This window comes from Oxyura jamaicensis, chromosome 13, assembly GCF_011077185.1.
Source record: "Oxyura jamaicensis isolate SHBP4307 breed ruddy duck chromosome 13, BPBGC_Ojam_1.0, whole genome shotgun sequence".
NCBI lineage: Eukaryota > Metazoa > Chordata > Aves > Anseriformes > Anatidae > Oxyura > Oxyura jamaicensis.
The window spans coordinates 7,767,474-7,791,757 of NC_048905.1; the positions used below are offsets into that span (position 1 = coordinate 7,767,474).

The 24,284-nt window shown below is 44.6% G+C and overlaps 1 protein-coding gene and 1 long non-coding RNA gene across 2 annotated transcripts in view; both read left to right on the forward strand.

The window, feature by feature from the left end:
* UBE2D2 (ubiquitin conjugating enzyme E2 D2) overlaps positions 1-24,284 on the forward strand; it is a 30,484-nt gene that overhangs the window by 728 nt on the left and 5,472 nt on the right. The window contains exons 2-5 of the mRNA XM_035338457.1: positions 9,797-9,860; positions 14,162-14,193; positions 14,285-14,362; positions 14,451-14,556. Coding sequence (XP_035194348.1) covers positions 9,797-9,860; positions 14,162-14,193; positions 14,285-14,362; positions 14,451-14,556 — 280 coding nt within the window. The remainder of the gene's footprint in view (positions 1-9,796; positions 9,861-14,161; positions 14,194-14,284; positions 14,363-14,450; positions 14,557-24,284) is intronic.
* On the forward strand, positions 6,799-9,172 carry LOC118173687. Its single transcript, XR_004754359.1, has 2 exons — positions 6,799-8,233; positions 8,362-9,172. It is a non-coding gene; the product is annotated as an uncharacterized LOC118173687 (long non-coding RNA).

Genomic DNA, 24,284 nt, shown 5'->3' on the forward strand with positions numbered 1-24,284 from the left:
GGGCCTGGCGGGGCCGCTAGGGGGCGTGGGGCCGGCCCGGGCCTCCCCGCGGGGCCGCGGCCGGGCACCGGCAGCGCCCTGCTGGGGGCGGCCGGAGGGGCCCTGCCGAGAGCCGGGGCAGGGCCTGGTGATGGGGGGGCGCCCGGTTCCCCCCCCCCCAGGTGCCCGGCGCCGCTGTGGGCCGGGCAGGCCTCGGCGAGGTGTTGTGCTGGTGGAGCCGGGGCTGCTTCCCGATGTGAGTCACCGGGGCCGCTGTCAGGAAGCGCCCGGGAGAAGCCTTCCCCTCCCGGAGCAGGCGGCGCGCCGTGCTGCCCGGCCCCGCCGCTCGGAGAAGTGAAGCGCTGCTCCTGTGTCCCCGCAGGAACTGCGAAGCCAGAGCTTCCCTGGTCATCGCGGTGTCGCGTGCTGAGTGTTGTTTGTTTTATCAAGTGGGGGGAAAAGGCTCTCCTCAAGAAGACAGACCACGCCATTTCTACCTTGTTGAGTTGAGCCTCTGCGTCCTTTCTCCAAAAAGCATAGCTGTGAGCTTGGGACCCACATGCAGGGTTCAGATGTGGAAGCCAGTCCTCCCAGAGGGCTTCTGGTCTGAATTACTGTGTGGATCTAATTCTTCTTTAGAACCAGATGTGAAACTGCTACCTACTACTTAAGCTTGGCTTGCTTGTTCTGATACGTAGTATCAGGTTTGGACTACGTTTTAACGTCTTTGTTCTGATTGTAGGTTATCTTGAAGTTCTTGGGAAGCTTCATGGGTCGTACTGGTCAATTTAAACCTAAGATGAAGAAGAAAACTGAAGAGTTTGAAGGATTGCATGTGCTTGTGGAATGGGTAGACCTTGAAGGAGAAGGCCTTAGAGTGTAATTTTAGTTACTGAAACTTCCAGATCAGCATTCAGCAACGTGTTACATAAGCAAGCTGTTTTCTCGTTTAGGATCAATTGTATGCAGTATTTGGTCACTGGTTCTGTGGATGCTTAATTCAGATCAGTTTTCACGCTGTATTATGTCCATAGCACATCTGTGGACTTGTGGGTACTCTGGAAGACTGCTGTTCTTTGGGAGTGGGTTGTTTGCCTGCCATCAGTATGTGCCTGGGGACACTAGTGAATGCTAGAACAATGAACGTGACAGCTGGGGTTGGAGGGGACACCCACAGTGCAGGGCTCTTGTGGGGACACTGCATCTTCTGTAGGGTAACTTGTGAAGCAGACAAAGCTACTTTCTCGGAGTTTCATGTTTGCTTTGGTTCAGGTTTCTCAGAGTTCTGTTTCTAGCAGAAGAGCAACTGCATGTGTTGGGTTAACTCATGGCTTGACTGTTACTCACTGGTTACTCATGGGCTGATTGTTCATGCTGCTTCTCAAAGGTGAAGAATCCTGAGGCGTAATGGGGACTACGTTAGGTTGCAGGATGCTGCAGAGCCTTGGGAGGTAGCGTGATGTGGAGGGATTGCTAAAGCAGTGGCGTATATGGAGCTCAACAAAGTACTGAGCGCTCCAGGAGAGGAAGGGTGGTGGCTGTGGAGCAGAGTGGAGGTGATAGGGCTGTAGGCAAGAATCTCCAGCAAAGTGTGTGAAGGGATATAAAGCCACTCATTCCACAAGGCCAGGTGCTTTGAAAGTTACATGGGAGTTAAGGTACAGGTGGAAAAGCAATCCTTTGATTTGAGTTACTGGGGCTGTCTCACACGACTACTTCAGTGATAACCACTGGTTATTTACCCTTCAGCTATTTTAAACCCTGTGGAGGGTGTTTGTATCATCTTGCTTTTGTTTGGGTCAGGATAACCGGTGCAACAGTACATTTCTGACCTTTGCTGTTGTACCTTGTGGCAGGAACAAAAGGCTGCAGAGTGTGGATTAAGTAGAAATAATCCCAGTGGGCTTGAGTACAAAGAAGCAATGGAAGGGAAAGCTGCTGCTTAGGCATTTTGGGGGAGGGTATTATCAGTCTTGATATATCAGTGTTCAGCTCTCAATCTTGCTGTTGGCCTTTGTGCTTGGCGACTCGGGTTTATTGTCCACCACGGGCTAGGAGGTGTTCTCCAAAGTTCTTGTGTCCTTGGGTAACGTAGGCTTCAAAAACAAGCAGGAAATCCCAGGACTAAACCTCTGGCACGGTGTGAACGATGTTACCCAAAGCTTGCACCTTGAGCCTCCTCTGGGTTGGAGGAGAGGCAGAACCAAAAGCTGCCTGCAGTCTTGTTCCCCCCGGGACACAAGAACCCCTGCCGAACCAAGTCAGCACCAGCTGTGACTCTGGGGTTGTTCTTGGGGTTGTCCAGGGACTCGAGCTGGCAGAGTGGCTCTGCACGAGGAAGCAGTAGCTGTTCTTGAAGCGGAGGCTCCTGAAGAACTCGCACTTGGGCAGCCCTCTGTCAAACTTGTGGTGTCCACTGCAGTCTCTCAGGCAGAAGTGTTCTGAATCTCTGCCTAGGTGGGTGCTAGCTTGCAGGTCTGAAACTTGAACTGCTGTCTTGAGAGAACTGTGTAGCTTTGGACAAACGGGGATGTTTGTGGTCATACTGGCCAGAGTGGCTGTAAAGCCTGAGGATAACAATTGGCTGTAACAACTTCCTGGCTATTTTTAGATCTATAACAATGATGAATTTTATCATTGTTATCTCTTAGAAGAAATACAATATGAAGACATCCAGAGGTAGGATAGGAGTGATACTGGACAGCTGCAGTGAATGGCTTCTATTTTAAGACTTGAACCAAAGCGCTTTGGATTCAGCCATAGCACCGTGTGTGGTGCTTACCTTCAGGAAATGCATAGCCTATAACTGAGTAAGTGGGGTGTTGGTTGGAATTGCTTGCAATGGGAGAGCAAGTAAAAGGTTAACTTCTTTGTCTTTCTGTGGGTTCCCTCATATGAACTGCTTGATAGCCCTCACGGTGAGGGAGAAGAGGGAACCAGTAGCTGTGCTTGAGCCCTGCTGAGGTAAAGTATTCTCTCTCTGTAGAGGAGCAGAGGCTTACTGCCTGTCTGTGGGGCTCTCCATATAAATGGTACTGCGTTGTGGAGCAAAGCCATGTTCCATAGTGATGTCCCTGCTCAACTGCACCAGACAACGGGCTTTCCCACGGTCCAGAGCTGTTGGAACTCTTAAAATGTTGAAGTGTAACTTCTGCCAAAGTGAACGGTACCGATGGAGGAGTTGCCTTCAGTTTACAGGGTAACTGAGCAGTGTGAGTATTAACCAAGCTGTACGCACGCTACCTGTGTTGAGCAGAGTTCCTTAGGTCTGTGCTACAGAAATAGTAAAAGCAGCTCATGGGAACGCCGTGGTCTTTCTCTTAGAGCTCCTTGCTGTGTTCCTGGAACTGCCAGTGCAGCCCATCTGTCCGGCACACACTGGTTAAGCTCCTGCTAGCTGGGCTTTTTGGTATTTGGTTTCCACAGCAGGAGGAAGCCGTACATTGCTCTGGTTTTCTTGTTGTCCTGGCTTTAGAAAACAAAGATGAAAGGCGACTGACTGATGGTTATACCAGAACTTGTTCATAACATGTATCTTGGCCAACTCTATGTATTTCATTAAATTTAACTATTCTTATGCCACTCACTTAACTGCTTGCCTTCTAATGTTTGAGTCTTGTAAGAAGTCAAGAAGGTCGATGGATCTAAGCTGCTTCAGGCACTGGAAAAGCAGATTCTGTCAAATGGGAAGGATTAGAATCCTTCTGAAGATCAGAATGTTTCTGTTAATAGGGGGAAGTAGCCTTAGACTGGCAGAGATCCTGGAAATCACAGAAGTCTCGTAGACGAAGAGAATACCCATGGAATCCATGATCTGCCCTTGGTGCATGCATGTGAACACCTCCTCGTACAGTGGCCCCGCTTGACGAGCACGTGCTAGAGCTGTGTGGAGTGCCACGGATGTAGCCTTTTATACCTTACCCTGCACAGCGACCTCTGTGTTGGGCAGGTGTGGGGCCTGCTGGCCTGAGGAGCGCTCAGCAGGCTTTGGTGAGACTTGTGTACATGGGACCTGTGCAGGTAGCTGGCCCTGTGAGCTGGGCTCTTGCTGCTCCTGCTCTTGAAGTAAGGCAGAGTGCTATCGATTTGTCACTGGCCCCGGTGATGTGTTGCTTAGCAGCTTTCAATAGAGCACTGCCAACAATTCATGGTGAAGTGGTTCAAAGTTACTTTATGGTTAGATAAATCACAATTTCACAAGGCGGTCCTAGACTGCCTGTCACAGGAAGATTCAGGGGCTTCAGGCAAAGAATCTTGTGAAAATCAGATTAAAAGCTTATTTTACTGTCAGGTTGCTGCTGTAAGTGAAAGTGAGGCTTATAATCAAACTAATGATGTGGTCTCTGAGTAAATTAGAGTTTTTGAAAACAGCTCAAACTGGAGTAAAGGGGAAGGACCAGGGAGCGCAAGCCATAAGGGCTTTGGTTAATCTTTGACTGCTTGTAGTCATTTTTAATGTCTTGGAGTGTATCTGGGGAATTGTACCCTGTATTAAGGCTTATTAAAGTTTCTGGAACTAACTGCCACGGGACAGTGGTGTTCTCACTTGATGTTGCTGGTTATGTTGGTTATTCTTACTGGAGACTCTATCAGCAGTAGCTTCAAATCCTTAAAACTAGTCTTGTCTTCGGGCCAGGGCCTCTTGTCAAGCACACAGCAGTTGAGGGTCCAGAGAGCGTGGGGCTTGCTGTCTGGAGAAGTAAATTGGAATGCCTGTAACAAATGTCTCTGGAGTCTAAAAGGAATGATAATTTGAAACCAGTGCAGGGTTAAGCTTTAAGACCACAACTGAAACACTTCTGTTTTGATAGTGCGTTGAAAAACTTCTTGTGCTCTTGTGGAGTTGTTGATCAGGCTGCACTTTAAGTGCAGCACACCAGCTGCTGGGAAATGGACTGACAGGAGGAGGGGAGCAGCAGGGACTCTGGATCTGATGGGACTTGTGCCACTGGCTTTCTGGTGTGCCCTGAGTCCTTGGCAGCTGATGCTCTCTGATTTTGGTAGCACAGCAAGCGAGTCTGGCTTAAGTGTGCTGCATCCTCTCTCAAATGCACTCCTGGAACCCCTAAGTGGGGTTATACTTTTGGGGAACTTAAAATGAGATGCTTTTGCAGCCTGCATGTCAGTGAGTTTTGTAGCTTTATTAGGATTGCTGCTTCGCAGATGTAGTTTGTCCAACTTGGCCTTTGGGAAAGATACCTCGAACCTTGCTTTGCATTGTACCGTGCTTCCAATTCCTTACCCTTGCCAAGGAAGTAATTAATACTTTTAAGATGGATCATGGTAATGGTATGATCCTCAGCAATGGGCCTAGCTCCCAGGGCCCTCTCCTGAAGGGAGATACAAGCTCTGTGAGCTTGCTTTCCAGCTGAAGGCAGCTCTTGGTGAGGCAGCCTCCCGGGAGCTGAAAACCTCAACTGAAACTTCATCCAAAGGCTGCCTCATTCTTCGCTTTTAAGTTCCCAAAGCAAAACCTTCTGCGTGAGCTTAAGGACAAAACAGCGTGTTGGCTGCTAAGCAGCTACAGCTTTCTGCAGACATGGGTTTAAAATCAGTGCTGTCAAGGTGAGACTTGAGTACTGACTAAAAAGCCTTCCTGGGTCATGGGGAAGTAGACCAGGCCTTGGAGGTTGGGGTCTGCGATGCGGTAATGTTTGCCTTGTAGATGACACAGGATCAGGATCCTACAGGTATTAGGATTTAGCTTTACATGGGCTCCAGGGTCACTTGTCTGGAGTTAAGCCAGCTGTTCCTCAGTGTCCTTCAGTAACATCTGCAAACAGACTTCAGTCGGCCTGGTGCTAGCAGTGCCTTGGAAACAGCACAAAAAACTTCCAAAAGGCAGAGTAACCTCTGGGCTGGGCGCAGAAGCTTGGTACGGTGTGGCAGGGCATGTTTGCCACTTGTGTGTGGGTAAGTGCAGCTGTATGCAGCTATTGCTCCAGGTCTTAAACTCGGCTCTGCATGTCTGGTAAGTGATGAGTGGAAGTCTGCTGGCATGCAGGCATGTTAAACGTGATCACCTGTGCCCTGCCAGGAAGCTCTGTAATGTATTGGTGGCATAAACAGTGAGAGCAGGTGTACCCTCGGCAGGTGTGCAGGTGGTGCCCAGCGGAGTGGTACGGCTGGTGCCTGAGCGGGAAAGGAAGCCCTCCCTGGGGGCAGGGACAGGCCCACGCAGATGTCAGGAGGCTCAGCAAGGCCAAGGGTGAGGTGCTGCTCCTGGACTGGGGCAGCCCCAGCCGCAGGGTGAGTGATACCGGCTGGAGAGCAGCCCTGCAGGGATGGATGTGGGGATACTGCTGGGTGAAACACTGGGTGTTAGTCAGGAAGGTGTACTTGAGACCTGGCAAGCTGCCCGTGTCCTGGGCTGCATCAGCAGCAGGGGGAGGAAGGGGATTGTCCTGCTCTGCTGCTCTCGCATCAGCTCCTACCTGGAGCACTGCAGTCAGCTCTGGAGCCCCCAGCCCTGAGGAGGCCAGGAGTCTGATCAGAGGCTGGAGCACCTCTGCTGTGAGGACAGGCTGAGGGGGCTGGGGCTGTTCGGCCTGGAGAAGAGAAGGCTCTGGGGAGACCTCGCTGGGGCCTCCTGGTATATAAAGGGGGGGATTATATGAGAGACTGAGAAACTTCACTAGGGCCTGTGGTGACGGGATGAGGGCTGATGGTTTTAGACTAAAAGAGGGTAGGTTTAGATTAGATATAAGGAGGAAACTCTACTCTGAGGATGGTGAGGCCCTGGCATGGGCTGCCCAGAGCTGTGGACACTGTGTCCCTGGCAGTGCTCGAGGCCAGGCTGGATGGGGCTTTGAGCAACCTGGTCTGGGGGAAGTGTCCCTGCCCATGGCAGGGGGTTTAGAGCTAGATGGTCTCTAAGGTCCCTTCCAACCCAAACTGTTCAAGCCTCTTCAGTGTTGAGAGGCATCTAGCTATACGATCTGTGAAGCTTGTCTGAATTTGTAGGGCAGAATATGAAATGCTGCTTTAGGTGAAAGCTGCATCACTGATGCAGATGGTGTAAGTATTCACTGTGAGCTTCTTGCTTCCAGTGTGATACTGTGCACAGCTTCAAAAACCAAAGTATTTCTACCTGGAACTGCATATTGAGGTGAAAGAGGTAGTACTTTGGTGAGAAGGAAGGCTACTACTAACTAATCTTTACTTTGTGTTCTGCATCTGTTGTGAGATTTTCCTTCAGTGGTGGCACGTGAGGTGTGCTGTTGCATGGGTGAGTTGGGGTGGTGCTGCGGGGCTGCTTTCAGCAGCAGGACGTAGGCTGGGCATCAGAGCACTGCTGTGTTGTGAATTCCACCAGCCAGTGGATGGATGCTCAAGCTGCAGCTTCTGCAACTATTTGCCCTGCCCCAGAGGGGAAGATGTGTGCTGGGCTCTGAAACCTAATCACTGGTGGACTGATCCTACATGACAGACATGTGCTCCTGCAGTGGTATTTCTTCTGAACACGGTATGGTTGTATTTATGCATAAAATGGGAGTAAAGAGAATGAAGGCTGGTATAGAGGAGAGCATTAGGAGTTCTTTCTGATGGACGTGTTCAGAGTTCTGAGCAGTAGAGCACTCTAAGTTGTCTTCTGTGGGAGACGAGAGTTGTACTCTATGCAGGTAGTGCAGAGTAGGCTTGTTCCTGTCTAAGTTCCTCTGCCCGTACTTCTGAACTTGTGCATGTGGAGAGCCACTTCATTCTTGTAGCGGTGATGAGACAATGTGTGTGCCCTGTGTGTGTCCAGGGAGGTGTCACGGAAGCTGTACGTAACTGACTGCCCAGAGTGACTCTGCCTACTGATGCTGAAGCAGAGCACAGCTCACTGTTCTGAGGGGCACTGCATTTTTAAGACCACTTCTACCTGAAACTCTTTGTTGTCCTGCATGCAGTTCTGTAGGATGGAATGGGGTTCTACTGCTTGCAGGTACTCAGCATTGTCAGTGCTCTGGACTTAAACAGGTGCACAGTGGATGGTGTGAAGCGTGGTGATGGGGAATGAGTGCTTTGCTGACTGCTGGCTGATCCTTGCAGGAAGCAAGGAGGGAATCCTCACTGGACTAAAACTGGTTGTTCCAAACTGACTTGTGTGACTGATAGCTTGTAAGAGGAAAGCCCTTCAGCAGCAGGTATTTGGAGATGCTCCACACCTTCAGGAGTGGAGCAGCCACTTCAGCAGGTGATGCATGCTCAGTATCTTTTTCCTGTGCAAGTCCATGTGGAGCCATGAGATGAGAGAGCAACCTTTGCTTAGGTCAGAACTAAGAAGCTTTGCTGGAGCACTAGAAAACATTGTCCGTGGTGTCAAGTCAGGAGGCTTTCAGGTGGGCTTCTTGAAACCTGGGAGTCACAGACAGAAAATCAAACTTAAGTTCTTCACAGCAGCTGGAATATGTGAGGCTTTGCATCTCTGTGAGACTTCTGGGGGCTTGCACACTGAGGGGAAGATCCCAGAGATTCACTTGTTTGGTGTAGGGCTACATTCTCCTCTTGTAGCAGATGATTTGATTAGTGGTGGACTCCAACTTCAGGGGCAACAGGAGCTGGAACTCCAGGACATGATCTGTTTGATACTTACAGCTAGTGTAAGTTCTCAGAAGGCCATTAAGCCTAAGGTTTCTCTGCAATCGGTTTGTCTTGATCTGTGTCCTTCAGTGTTTTGTCTGTCAAGAGATTCAGGTAAGTAGCTAGCTACATGAGTGCATGATGGAAAAGTGATGCAGACTGCTGGTCTGCAGGCTGCGAGGTGGAAAAGCTGAAAGCACAGCAGGTCAGGGATAGCACAGGAGTATTTCCTGCATGCTAGGTTTAGTTCTCATAATAGTTGTCTGGTGCTTATATTTAGCTTTCTACACTGAGGTTTCTTTCTGTGCTAGCTAACAGGCTTAGGACCATCATGCTGCCCTTTCACAGTCCTGGGGAGCAGGTTTGTGGCTGAGGTGGGAACAGCAGGCAAGTTTGATTCCAGGGTTTTACTCTACTTGTACTTGCTGCTAGATGTCTACTTCCTGAGCAACTTGCTCATGTGAGTTACTGGTGGCAGCATGGACTCTGATCTCAGCTGAAACTTGGCTTTAAGCTGAAGTTTGGTATTGTTCAGAACAGAGGCATTTTACTTGTTCCACACAGCCAAGGATTGAGGCTCACGATAGTCAAATCTTACTCTGAAGAAATCCTTACATGGACACTTAAATGTGGATTTCCCTTCATAGACTAAAGCTAGTTACCAGAGGTCTTGTGTTTTATTGTTTCACCACCCATATCTGCTGGTGTTTGGACTTAGAGGTGAAACAACCAGGTTCAAGTTTTGTGTGCTGCAAAAGCTACTTTAGGCTTGAGAAGGTGAACTAGATCACTAGAGCCGGAACAGCTTGGGAGGTGTTCCAGCATAAGCCCTGAAATAGGGCTGATACTGAGAGCTGCTGGGTTGGAGCCACCTCGACATAGTGGAAAACATTACACCTTGATGATATTAGGGCTTCTTATGCTTTATTCTCAATGAAAGCAAAGCCAACCTGATAAGCCATGTGGCTTAATAAGCATTGCTGTGACTGAGTGTGTGGGAACCTAGGAGCGGTAATGGGGTGCATGTGCCAAATACTTTACTTTAAATAAGATTGGCTATCTGGACCACTAGCTCTAAGTTTAGTGAGGTTACCGCTCCTGTTGTCTCAGAAAACTCGGTGTGAGTGTTATGTTCATAAGCAGGACTCCTATGAAGAGCAAGAATGATAGCCAAAGTGCTACTAGCAGCTTTTTTTAGCAATAACATGATTGCTTTTGAAATTAAATGAAACAAACTGTTCCTGTTTTTTAGGAGTTGAATGATCTGGCACGTGATCCTCCAGCACAGTGTTCAGCAGGGCCTGTTGGTGATGACAGTAAGTATGCTGCTGTTCAGCAAACACTTGCAGTCTCTACCTCTTTTCCTTTTTCTTCTAAAGCAGGTTGTCCAGTCTTAGCAAGAAGAACTTGTCTGTGTTCTTTAAGTACTGAAGGCTACTCCATGTACTAATCTTACATCTGTTGCTGTTTTATACCTTCCTTGTGAATCGCTGGAGGTCTGTTGCTTCTGTTTGATTGGGCAGCTCTGTGTACTGAAGACATTAAGCTGTTTACCTTTCCAAGTAACTGTTCTGGCATCCTCATACTGCATGCTGTCTGCAAAAGTTGGAAAACTTCAGTTGCTGTCTGGCCAAACCAGCAAGCAGCCTCATGCAGCTATCTGGACTGGTTTGATACCTAAATTATATCTAGTGCAGTCACAGCCCCCCAGAAGTAAAGCAGTCTGCCCCTAATGCTAGGTGGTGGTACATCAGGTTCAGAGTTAACAGTATCTTACATGGGAATTAGAGTAACCACTGCCTTTCTTGGAAGGGTAGCACACAGTCCTTGAAGATAACAAGAAAAATGGAAGGAAAACTAAGTGGTGAATTAAAGCTTGGATGGTGAGGTATTGTTAGATTGGAAAAGCTGCTTGTTCTTTAATTGTTTTGTGCTGTTATAGAGTGCAGCAAAGTATAAGAAATGAAAAAGTTTGGCTCCTCATTTTTAGGCAGGACTCTGCTCAGTCTGATGTGCTGCCTCGGGACTTCTGAATTAACAGAATCAGACAATGTTTGAATCCTGCTGCAGTGGCAGTTTTGCCACTGGATTTGGACATAGGTGTTTAGGTTTGAGATGAGATAGGGGTAGAGCATTCTTAAATCACACGGTACTGCTGTGTTTAAAAACTGTACTTGATCAGCTGGCTCTGCCAGGTTCCCTGCAGGGGACAGCATTCTGGAGGGGATAGTCTAGGACTTCTTTTGGCCCATGCGTCAGCCGGTCATCTTCCCTGTGCTAGGGTGTTCTCTTGGTGTGTCATCTGGACATCTTTTTTTCTGTCTTTTTTGAAGCTCAAAGAGCAGTGTGAAAGCAGAATAGTTACTGTTTGAAATCCTTCTCTGTGTTTATGTTCGTAGTGAGAAGGTCTCCTCTTATCTTGCTTGTGGGATTTTACTAGAGGAAGGCAAGCATGTCATGTGACTTGAGTTAAGGATGTGTAGAAAAACTTCTCTTGTAGCTCGCAGTGATATTCCCCAGTTTGTTTCAGTTAGCTGTGAATGAGGTAGCTTAGTTGTTGGCCCCTACTGCACAGTGTTTTTTCTAAGAGGCCTTTGCTTTTAATCTAAACTGAAGTGGTTTCACAAGTTGCTCAGGCTGCTTCTGTTAACAAGGGCTTTTACACTTTATGGTAAGCTCCCTTTTTTATAGCAGCATTAAGCTCTTGGTCCTAACTTAGTTAAACAAGATTAGTAAGCTGTCTGTGATTACAGGAACATTTATAAATTCACTTTCTGCTTTATAACTTTACCATGGGCCCTGGAGTGAATTCAGGTACTTACTTGCATTATGAATTAAATGCCTGATTAGTTAATGCATTAAATGCCTGAGATGAGGAAAGGTGTTCATGCTTTCTTGTAGCAGCTATGTCCTATACAAAAGGCAACATAGGAACACTTTAGTAGACATCCCAGTGAAAACTGTGTTCAAGTTGCATTCCACTGCAACACAGTATCTCTGCCATGGGTGCTGTTCTGCATAGCATCCAAGCTCAGGAAATACTTAAGTAGGGAACCCCAGTCTATGTTTTGAGAACTCTCAGCTTAGGTGTGCGTTCTTTCTGAAAGAAAACTTAAACTCATATACAAGTCTAAGACTAGATTTAAAAAAAAAAAGGAATGCTAAACAGCAACATCTCCAGTGATTTTAGTATTTTAATTCCTGATTGAATATTGCATTTTGTTTTGAGGGTTTTTAGCGATTCTATCAAACTTTGAGTTACTCCATAGCTTTCCTGCTGTTAAAGTGGTATTTCAAAGAAACTTGCAGTTGCCTGGAAGGGCAATTACTAAGATGTAGGGCAAATTTGAGAGTTTTCTTCCCATAAAATTCCAAGTTTGATATGTGCCATCATAATCAATTCTGTTGTTTCCAAAGCTTATCAAAAGCTGTTCAGATTGTCTGGAGGAGGTGGTAACAATGTTTATGATTGAAAGCTTCTTTAATCTTTTCTGTATTCAGCAGTAATGATCAAATCTCTTCGTGATGCCATTCTGATAGACCTCTGAAAGCCTCTCACTGATGAGAGCTAACCCTTCGGATGTGTGTAACTGAAAAGCAGTGACAGCAAAGGATGTGAGCCTTCTCTGATAGTGAATGCCATGTTCTAGGTCTGCCTTGGGTTGCTTTGTCAGAATGATATTTCTCAGGGTTCAGACTTGTGCTGTGCTTTCAAACCGGTGTTTATGGGTAGTCCAGCTGATACAAACTGTCCCCATGTGTCAGCCGCTCCTCAAACTCTGGAAGAGGAAAAGCTGCTTCTACTGTAGGGACAGTCTTCTTTCTCCTGGTGAGGTAGCATCCTCTTAGCTCACATCCAGCTTCTGTTCCAGGAATATAGCTGGCATTATGTTACTAAGTTTTACTAAACTTCTACAGTACTCTGCAGTGGTTTAGTTTACTTCCATCCAAACATTTACCTGTGCTTAGCTACTGAAAGTCAGTAATGCTAGGAGTTAGTGTAAAAGCTTTCTCTGTGTTCTCTTGAGTTCAAGATGATGATTGGTTATATCAGCTTATGTTTTCAGTGTGCGGAGGTATTCAGGTTAACATCCAGTGTTACGTGTATATTGCAGTACAGTTGTAGTGAATCGTAACCATCGCTTACAGATGCATGTGAAAGTCTTGGTTCTTTTGTGATAAGCTGTGCTCCTCACTGGCTTTTTGCCACCCCTCTGTCCTCCTGTTGTGTTTCTCCCTGTCTAGCTGCAGGTGATGTGGACTTGCTGTGAACCTTCTAAAACGGGTGAACATCACGTTTGAACTCATGAGGCATTATCTGGAGCTTCTGACTCTACATTGATTCTACTCTTTCCATGCTAGTTGATGTTACCAGCTGTACTACCCTTTGTTACAAAACCTGCTGCTTGGACCGACTGTGTTCGTACTTCAGTCTTGGCAGGGTTGTTCCTGCTCTGCTTCCTTCTGTTCTTTCTATGAGATCATATCCAGTTGTATTGTCTGTACAGTGTGTAATTAAAAACTGCTCATGCTAGAGTGGAACATTAAGTGCCACTGTGGGTCAGAGCTACATTTTGGCCTGGGTAGTCATGAAAGCTGTTGACACCACTTGTAAGTTAAGTTCACAGCCGCAGATGGCTTCAGCTTCTGTACCTAAAAGACTTGCCTTGTAACAGCTGGAGTTTCATGTACAACTCCTGACTTTTAAAGATCTGATGTAGCAATCTCCGAGCAGAGGGGAGTTTCCCATAGTAGTTGACAACTTTGTTGAGCTGGTGTGTTGCAAACAGGCTAGCATTAAAGCCTTAGGAGAAAGCAGGATCCATGAGGCGCATATTAGCAAATTGTCATACAGATTAACAGCATTGATTGTTTTCCTTATGTTCTGCAGCATAAAGACGTTCTTCACAAGTCTTCTGTATTACCAGATTAAGATGTTCTCTTGGACAGATGCATATGAGTGAGACTCATTTTTTTTTCCATTTAACCTAAAGTATTCTAGCATATTACAGTCTCAGGTTTTTACCAGACTCATTCTTGTAAGAGTTCTATTGCTTTCTGCTGCTGCAATGAAACTTCCAGGTTTCTGTGGAAGATAAATGTTCATCAAGATACTGCTGCCTGTAGGTTACTACTTTACATGTGGTATATACAAGGCTTAGGCTTACCCTTTATTCAGCTAACAAGCAGCGCAGGAGAGATCTTGTTGAAGAAAATGATGAGCTTACTCTGCACCTTTGCTGTAGCTCAATCTGAAAAAGGGTATTGCAGTTGTTGGAGACTGGGCTTTGATTCAGATGATGGTAGAACTTCATTGGAAACTACAAAATCAAATGCACAAATTTGAGTCTGAAGCATTGAATATAACTGGATTTTTACTGTAACAGGATTTCTTGTAGGGTGTAATGTGTACCTCCACAACAATCTCAAAGTGTGGACCAAGTGTATATGAAGTGCTGAGTACTTCACTCTGTCTCTGAGCTCCTTGGCTTGTTTCCCTGCAGCTTTTCGGAAGGTTTTGTTTTTAAAATAGGCTTTTCTGTTCTGCTTTGTCTTGACGTAAGTAGCTCATTACTTGAGCTTCTCCAAACTGAAGTAAATCTCTCTCTTTTTTCAGTGTTCCATTGGCAAGCTACAATAATGGGACCAGTAAGTATGAGTGCATTGGTGTTCATAGTTTTTATGACTGGTCGTCTTATTAAAAACTTCTCAAACTGCACTGATTCTTTTTCATTAACAGAATGACAGTCCCTATCAAGGTGGAGTATTTTTCTTGACAATTCACTTCCCAACAGATTATCCCTTCAAACCACCTAAGGTGAGTGGCTTGTACCATAGATCTGTTCATTACCATGTGGTGTAATGTACATTTGTGAGCCTACACTGAAATTTTCCTTCTTCTGCAGGTTGCATTTACAACAAGAATCTATCATCCAAATATTAACAGTAATGGCAGCATTTGTCTTGATATTCTACGATCACAGTGGTCCCCAGCACTAACTATTTCAAAAGGTACCTCCAATGCTCACTTAATTTTTCTCTGCTGAAATGAATTACTTATTTAGATTTAGAATGTGAAAGTGCTGTGTTCTTACTTTTAACTGCTTCTGTGGTCACAACTTCAGTCTTGTGGTCTTGTGTGCAGCTTACAACAGCTTCTTCACAAGTGCTGGATGCTCTGTCCATCCAATTTCTCTTTGACCACAAGGACTGTTTGGTTTTGCTAGTAGATCAGATAAATCTTTCTACTTTAAGTGCTTAGTGTTGCAGGTCTCCTCAGGAGATTGTACTTTAGGCTAAACGCTTGAACTACTAAAAAGAAGTAGTACATGACAAAGGAAGGCTTTGAAAAATGCAAACCAAGTTAGATATGTAAGAAAACAGCTGTGGCCTTTAAAGGCTAACAAACATGCAGTTCTTATCTCTGACTACATGTGATGTTCTCAGGCATTTTTTTAGTTCAGACAGATGACTCTTGTTGCCTCTCTTGCATATCATAACTGTCTGCCTTTTACTGAACTCATGAAAATTCCTACCTTCTCTGTGCAGCCAAAGACACCTGCATTTGTAGAAAGAGATGAAAAGGCAAAACAGTATTTTGTCTCTTGCCAGAAGTGAATCTGCTAGTGCATGAAGCTGAAAGTCTTCACTGTGAGTTGAAACCTGAAGAAATGGTGTCAGTAAAGGGCAAATGACTGTCAGGTTGCCACAGCTTTCCTTATGAATGTTTTTAGTCAAGTACTAGCTACTGTTAGAAGTACTAAGTTAGTATTAAGAACTAACATTCAGTGACTTAACCAGCTGTTATGTTTTGATTATGTTAGAATTCTACAGTTGCAGAGCATGTAATGTGGCCTGGTATGTTATCTGCCCTCATCATAGGGATTCTGAAGTGAGCATATGCAATGGGGATGATACATAGTGTGTTTGAAGATACTGCAAAAAATACTGGAACTGACAGAAAGATGGGGCGATATTATAGAGGCTAGTTAAGGGCATCTGTGGTCTTCGTATTAATGGCTGTCAGAGCTTTAATCACTCGTGAAATAGTTCATACTGTGGAATTAATTTTGAAAGTTAAATACAGTTCCAGTATGCTTCTAATTTCTCCCTAGCTCGTTTTTTCTGCTCTGCCTTGAACTGCTTTCCCTTATCCTCTTCAAACTGCATCCTCATGGCTTAACTGAAGTAAGCTATGGGATCAGTGTGGCCATTCTGTGCTGCCTAGTCCCTTCCATCTCCTGTCCTAGAGTATGCTTCCTGAGATCAGGTGCATTTACTACTGATCGCTTGTCACTCACTGCAGAAGAGTTTGAATACACCAACTCCTTCCTATAGCACAAAATGCATACAAATCTAACCAGTGAGGAAAAGTTCTATCGGAGTTCCCTTGGTGGTCACTTTAGGAAGGAGTTAAAGGCAAAAAAAAAAAAAAATCCTGATGTATGACTTCAAAGAAATTAAGAATCCATCTGTCAGAAATAGCAGAGATGTCTTGTCAGAAGGCAGATGACCCTTTAAGGGGAAAGCTGATACTTCGAGGCATTCTTGCCTCAAACAAGTACAAAATTTCACTTCCACATTCTAGGGTGGATATCTTGTTTTTGGTCAGGCTAGTAGAGTGTCTTTATAGGCTTCAGGGCTATTATAGCTCTCTAGTAAAGTCTTTTGTTGGTAGGAAAAGCTGTTGGGTTAGGTAACTTAAGTGGATGACAGGACTGAAGACGTTAGCTATTCAGCATGAAGCTTCTGTCCCTTCAAAAGCAACAACGGTGGGCATGGGGGAAGGTGTGCTTTCTGTACTGATACAGAAATCAGGAAAGATTAGAAACGGTTCTAGGAAATATCTTGTCAGATGCAGCTTCTTCCTTCTGGGGTGTCTGGTAAATCATGAGCAGTTTGAACTAGGTGCTGCAATTATTTTGTAGTAGCCCAGATTTTGTGCTGCTGCTCATGTTCCCCTGCAAGGGGAAAATGCGGTGACTTCATTTTAACCTCTAATGTCACTTTCTGATGGAAATACTAGGGGCAAACATGACAGTACTACCTAATTAGGATAACGTAAGTGGTAAAGGTATATGGATCTTGGCTCCTCACACTCGGGAGGATGGTAGGCTGTTACAGAAGGCAGTCCGAGTATCTGGTTTAGAAGCCTACATCTGCTAGGTAAAATAATGGCAAAGTTCAGGCATTAGCTATCAGGACACCTCTACTTCAGACTGCAAAATAAACAAGGAAGTTTCTCTACCACTGTGGTAGTAGAAGTAACTAGCATCTTGGTTTTGCATTCTGCCTTGGAGTGGTTACCATTCTGCCTTTGAGCATTTACTACTAGACTTGTGAAAATGGTTCTGAAGGATAGGGAGGACAACACTGAGCATCTCGTAAAATAGAGTAACTTCCTCGTGTTAGTCATTTTGAAGTAAATGTTCATTAAAGAGTACTTATTGTAGAACATCAGGCATCTCAAAATGTAATCTTGAACACACCTTGGTGGCTACCTTAATGCCAAAGCTTAAGCAGAATGCATAGGCTTAAATTAAAAATGTTATTTATGATTGTGATAAGAATCCCTGCTGTCTGGAGCAGTGGAATCAAGTGTCTTCGCTTGCTTTTAACTGTTATCAGCCATTTTTTGGGGAAAAACACTACTTTCTCTTAAATATGGCAAATAATGTGCAAGAGTTGAGTGTTTAACTGAAGTACTTCAATAAAGGTCAGGCTAACTTTTATGTCCCATTCTACTTCTCCCCACTGTGTATTAAGCATTTTGTAATGAATACACCATGGAGCTTGTATTCAGTGCATTGGAAGACCCTGTCTAGTGAGTAACCTGTCTCATTCACTTAACAATTTTCAGAGCACTTTTCAGAGTTTTCCATACTCAGTGCAGTGAGTTTTCTGTGGTGCTGCTCTTACACAAGTTTTAAAACGGATTTAATAAGACTTTGGGAATTCCGAACTACCCAGCAAACTAAATTAACTTTATCTTCACAGTGCAGGTTTCAAAATGGGGAAGTTTCTGATCATCTCTCTTGGCTTTTGTCTATTATAATGCTTACCCAAATGACTGGCAGGGGAACAGGACTTTGTCACATAACACTGATCTGTAACAATGTGCTGAGCTAGGGTTGTGTGGGAAACTTTTTATAGCATTTCCAACTCTCTTGCAATTCTACTGTATTTACTTTGGCATCTTTCCAGATGTTGCCCTTGCAGCAAAGAAGACTAATGGTGTCCTGGGATGCATTAGTTCACGCATTGCCTGCAGGTTGAGGGAGATCCTTCTCCTTTGCTCAGCACTGGAGAGGCTACACCTGGAGTACTGAGTACAGTTCTAGGCTCTCCAGTACAAGAGGGACATGGAGCTACTGGAGAGGCTGACAAGGGGCCATGAAGGTGATGAAGGGACTGAAACATCTCTTCTGTGAGGAATGGCTGAGAGAGCAGAAATCTTCAGCCTGGAGAAGAGGAGGCTTGGGGGATCTTGCCCAGTGTATGTGAGAGTGCAAGAAGAGCTAGGCCTCTGTGGTGTCCAGTGACAGGACAGGAGGCAATGGGTGCAAACTGAAACACAAGAGGCTCGCTCAGAACATCAGGAAGCTGTTTTGTATTGATGGGGTGACCAAGCATTGGCACAGGTTGCCCAGAGTTGTTGTGGAGTCTCCCTTCTAGGAGGTGGTCAGCAGTCATCTGGACATGGTTATACCCTCTTGGCTTTGAGTGGCCCTCCTTGAGCAGAGGGTTAGACCAGGTGACCTTCAGAGGGGGGAGGCTGCTTGAGGGTCCCTGCAACCTCTAGGAATACACCAGGCAAAATTTAATTTTTATTCTCTAATAACCCATACATTGTTGAACTGACTTATCAGGAATTTAAATTGCTTTGAAGCAAGAGATTTAAACTACTTGTATTTAAATGTGTATTTCCTGTGAGGCTGGGTAAGATTGCTGAAAGTTTAAAATGGGACTGTATAGTGAAGAAATAGGGTTTAACTTCACCAGGGTTGCTCTTGTTTTTCCAGATGCATCTTGTCTTTTCCGGATGCATCTTGTCCATTCACAAGTAGAAGCCAGTCATTTGGAAGCTATGTTCTGAAGTTTGACACTGTTCTCACTGGTACAAGCTTACAGTTTGTCAGAGCTGATGTTAATTTCAGAAAACTGTCTCAAAAGTTTTGAAGGGTCTGAAACTCAAATGTAGTGATTGCATAGGCAAAAATGTCTTGCAGGAGTTGGCTTTCTGACCACTTCGAGGTAACTATTTTGATTCAGTATTAATGGGATTTTCTAACCTCAGCAGACTTCATGCTCAATTTCTGTCTATGAGAAAAAGTGAAATCACTTGTTCAAGGCCACTTAGCAACTTGATAAATTCTCAGCTATAATGAGACTAAACTACTAAAGGAAAAATAAGAATATAAAGCTTAATTCTGTAATCTGCTTGATAGCATAGAGGAAGCTGGCTGTTAGAAACATAAGAAACACTGTCAGCGCTCAGATACTTCAGTATCTCCCAAAATACACTTTCTGAGCTTTTTTGCTTGTTCACTCACGTTATAATATGCTGTTTGGCTGTGCCTGTGCTATACATGAGGATGGACAGTGAGCTTCTGCTTTGATATACGCAGTAGTCATGTGAGCTCTGTCCATTCAAAGTGTAGAGTATAAAGCTAAAATAAAAGCTGGGTGTTCCTTAAAACCATTGCACACGTGCCCTGTGCATGTTCTTGGAAGAAAGCCTTTAAGTCTTCAGTGTGTTGTTTCCCCAGACATATACCTTAACAGCAGCAGAACGCTTCCAACAGACCGAAGTAGTACAAACCTAGACGTGGAGGTTTTTAGCTGTCAGGTTGGTGGTTAGGAAGGGAGGAACCTGAGCTAGCATGAGAAGTAGGATAGCTGGATTAAAGCCTCTGAAGTGGAGTTATGAATTCCTGAGCTGTGATAGGTGTCACAAACGTATGCTAGCAGAGGTTTTGTAATCCCCAGAGAAACAGGCTGAACTAAACCTGAGCTGATGAACTTCCTTAGTTTCATATTCAAAAACATGCATTTGTCTACGTGAGCCAGATTAAAGGGCAAAACAGTCTGGCAGAGCCTGTGGCCTGTTCTCTAGAAGGATGACAACTTGCTTTCTATAGTGAGAACTTACTGGCATAGTATCTGTTATTCACCTGGAGCAGGCAAGGTGGGCTCATGATATTGGTGTGGTGTACAACAGTTGCTACCTTCCTATTTTTATCTTGCTGCCCCATGTCACTATGCAAGCTTTCTGATTATATGGTGAACTTGGGACAGCTGTGTGACTTCAGTCAGGACTGGTAACTGAGTATATATCATCCTGCTGTCCTGACAATTTGATGTACAAAGTAACTGTCGCTTCTTTCCTAGTACTTTAACAAACCTTGGTGCAGATTAGCTTACTTAGTTCCTTAGAAATTGATCTTCCCTTAGTGGGAGAAGACTGGCTTGGTCTGTTGAGGCCTTGTGCCCTATGCAGGAGGTGACTACAGGAATAACTTCCCTTTTGAAAAGTCAGCTGATCTGTTCTCATCTAGTGATTTATGTGCTCTTTGCCTTTAACAGAGGAGTTAATTTTAACAGGGGTCTTCGTGGAGAGAGCTAAGGCTGTCAGTGTCCGGTTTCTGATCTAGGCTGCTTTGGTGCCAAAGGAAACAACTCATAGATCAATTTAGATTGACTTGTCTTTGTAGAGCAGTAATAGCACCAAACAGCTGTTGAATCAGAGCATCAGTTAAGAAATTTCTTTCAGGTAGCTCATTACCTTGGAGTTGGTACTTGCTTTTTAATCTCCTTTCTGTGATTCAGCTGGACATTCCATTGCTCCTCAGTTGCTGCTTCTCCATAAATGGTCTATGGGTATGCGCTTTCTGTAGCAAGTTCTATTTGTAATTCCAGCTAGATTTTAGCCTAAGTGGTAGCACAGAGGCTAGTACCCTATACTAAGGGAACAGCTGGAAGTAATGGTTATGAGACCTATTGTGGCTTGTTCACCAAGTGAATGCTTTGAATTCAGACTTTTGAAGGTGACTTCTGTGCTGATACAGTGAAGATAATCATCAGCTGTTCCAAGTGATCTTTGGGAAGCCTCTGTCTTACAGGTCAGCTTTCGGGCTTCTGCATCAATAGCATCTATGGTTCTTAATTAACCAGGATCATTGTCTCAGTACAGAACGATAGGACAGAGCTGGTATTAGCCTCTTTCTAGTGCCATGTCTAGAGAAACCAGAAAGTGTGGCTCCAGAGCCTCGTGCTCTAACAAGGCTTAAATAGAGGCTTTCGGTGGTAACCTGGACTTTACTGTTGTAGGAATAGACCTGGCCATTGTCTCAAACGTCAACACAATGTGTGTGAAAGGTTATACAGCTGCTTCTGACTCCTAACAACCACTGCCAGCAGCAGCTGCGTGTCCAGGCAGAGGTGTGTCATAACTGTGTCATGCACTTGATTATAAAAGTCATCCATGCCATCAACAAAAGTCAGTTTTGTATAAACTAATGGGTACCTCTGACTTCCCTCTCCTCCTGAGGCTCTGGGAAAGACATCTTTCTGGCTGTGTAGCTTACTCCCTCCAACTGGAGCTGAGGGCAGTGGTTTGTAAAGGAGTCTACCTTTGTATTACAGGAGCTTGATGTCTCTCTTAGAGTTGTGTGGGCCAATAGCGTGTTCCAGTGGGCAGATGCTGGTGGTGTTTTCCATATTGCTCATTTGGCGAGTGCTGGAAGGATCTGTGGAGAGCCTGCTTAATAAGTTCTGTCCTGACTAATGACTGAGCAGCTTCATGGCAGAAGAAGCGTAACCATGGAGTTTACATATGGGATTTGCATCTACCTGCAATTTCCATCTGAGGTTTGGCAGAGCAGGAAAGATAAAATACTTAATGGCAGACTGTCGTTGGTGATGCAAGAGCACACTGCAGAAGCCTACTGAGAAGATGAGGTGAATCTCACAGCAGTAACCTGTAGCTAAGCTTGCTGACAAGCTGTAAATGGTGTGATTCTCTGCACATTGAAGCTACCTTCAGGGACTACCCTTAAATTTTGGAGCATTTTATATGCTTCAGGGGAAGTCTTGCAGTGGAAACTTGCAATACCATTGTGCAACATGATGCTGGTAGACCTCAGTTGGCTTCAAAGAATGTTAAGTAAACAGTTGGCTTCAGATAATACATCTGTATCAATGCTCTAGGTATGGGGAAGCTAAGACCATTAACTTTCTTAGAGATACTTTGTTAATAGTCTTTCTCCTTGATTAGTTCTGTTCTCCCCATTCCTTATTTAGATGTCATGGAGTATGTGGTCCATGCTACTTTATAGCAGTAAGAATCCCTCTAAATGATAAATTGTTTTTCATTGTCTGCAGTACATAGGTAGGAATCACAGTTGAAGTGACTTAACTCATTTAAGAGTGAAGAGATGATGAATCATGTATTATTCAGGGGGTTCAAACCCCTTAACTATCTTGTGTAGTTCTTCAACTTAATTCTGTTGTCACAAGACTTGTTCTTGTGAACATGTACTGTCTTGTGCTAATCCTGATGTTTACCAGTCAAATGACTACATAAGCATCAAGGTTTTTCTACAGAATTAATTGCAATAATACTCAACTGCACTGCAGAAGGTGGTCTGCTGATTCTGTTGCAGTGTTATCTTAATTACTCTAATGCATCAAAGAACTTGTATATATACATAGCTGATGCTCTAAGGGCTAAGGATTATTTCCTCTTCCCACTTGCACTTGGGTCCTTAAATTCTATGCAAAGGTAATTTTTGTTTGTTTTAGGAGTGTTAGTGGTGGTCTAGAGGCTGCTTACATTGATTGGTCTAAAGCATGTGCATATGTGCCATTTTCTGATGGAAAACCTCAGAACTTGGAATTACTTTGTACAAATAACTGGGTTCAGCAGGCTAGTTAAAGTGGTTTAATTTTTAATAAAATCCAAGTAAAAAACTTTTTCCTTGCTGAAACTATACAGATCAAAGATTTAAAGTGGCAAGAAGCCATGGCAAGCATAATGGACAATAGTTTTTAAGTCTTAAGACTTCACTAATCAAAAGACTGCTGAATATGGCAGTGCAGCTTGAAACTAATGATCTAGACCATTTATTAAAATTTTGGAGTGAGACTTCCTGTAGTACAAATGAACTACTGCAGAATGAAATCTATAAATTATTTTTGAGGTTAGTAAATTGCCAGAACTCATTGAAAGCACTTAGAATCACAGAATCATCTAGGTTGGAAGACACCTCCAAGATCACTGAGTCCAGCCTCTAACTTAATGCTAACAAGTCCTTCACTAAAGCATGGCACTAAGCTCCGCGTCTAAATGTCTTTTAAAGACCTCCAGGGATGGTGACTCAACCACTTTCCTGGGCTAGTGACTGAGTTCTACTAAAGGACAATGTCCTCTAGTAAAGAGTATTAGTGTTGTTTTTAATGGCCAGCAAGTAACTCATGCCAATAGTTTGTAAGCAGAGAGCTAAAACTCCTAGACTTGGGACACTGAACTCTCCCTTTCCTTTCAGGAAGGGAATGCTGTTGAAGGCAGACTTGAGTCTTACCAGACAAAACTGACTTAATGTGCAACCCTGGGAGGATTGGTATAGCTCTGAAGGTCACAAAGCAACCTCCTGGTCTTCCCATGCTGGCTAACAGCTGAACACCACCTTTGTGGTCCGGTGTTAGAGCAGGTGGTGGTGAGAGCAAGGTTGGTGTGAGGTGTGGATGAGAAGCTCCCGCTCAGTACCATGGGTGTTGAGCAGGGGGAGCATTAGAGTGGTTGGGGAAGGTAGGCGGAGTGGCCTGAACCAGCTTGTAGCTGGGCTCTGCTGGTGAGGGGTGAGCTATCTTGTTTGCAAAAAGTCCTTGGCAATTAAAGGATGGGTAAAAGTAGATTTCATGGAATATCCTAAATTAAAAGGGATATGAAATGAATAGAGTCCAACTACTGGCTCTACACAAGACTACCTAAAAATGAAGCTGTATTTCTGAGAGTATTCTCCAGATGTTTCTTGTACTCTGGCAGGCTTGGTGCTGTGACCAGTGCCATGGGGAGCCTGTTGCAGTGACCCCTGCCTAGGGGAGCAGGTAGAATACTTGACCAGGAAACTGTGACTGGTTTTCCTCCTGCTTCTGTTAAAGGGAGGGGACAGGTGTTAGATTTTTTTTTTTTACTCGTCCTACCACCTGAAGAAACTTCAGTGACCAGTGGATTATCAGTGGAGTCTGACAAGTACAAAGAAATGGGCCACAGGAAAAGAGCTGGAGAAACTGCCATGTTCAAGCTACACTGACCAGCAGCAGGTGGGTGTAAGGTGGTAGAGATCGCTGTTACTTAACAGTAGCATGAGTCTTGCTTGGTATTCTTGGGGGGAAAGAACAAAGCTGAAACGGGTGGAAGACACTACAGGTAATAAGCCTGCTGTGTATGTTGTAACATTGTCTGCCTTACCTTTCAGCCTTTGTTAAAGGAGAGCAAGCAGTTCAGGACTAGTGGTTTCTACACACCTGCAGCATGCAACTAAAATCTTCATGCTATGATGCTGTGTTCAGTGAGGTATTTGAATTAATGGTCTGAGTGGCAATTGATTGTAGGGAATAAATACTCTCCACTATGTTTTATTACAAAAGGACAGTAGAAAATCACAAGTGCAGAATGAAACTGGAAGTAGTTGTTTTGAAACTTAAATTCCAGTTGTTCCATAAATAGTTGGTTTATG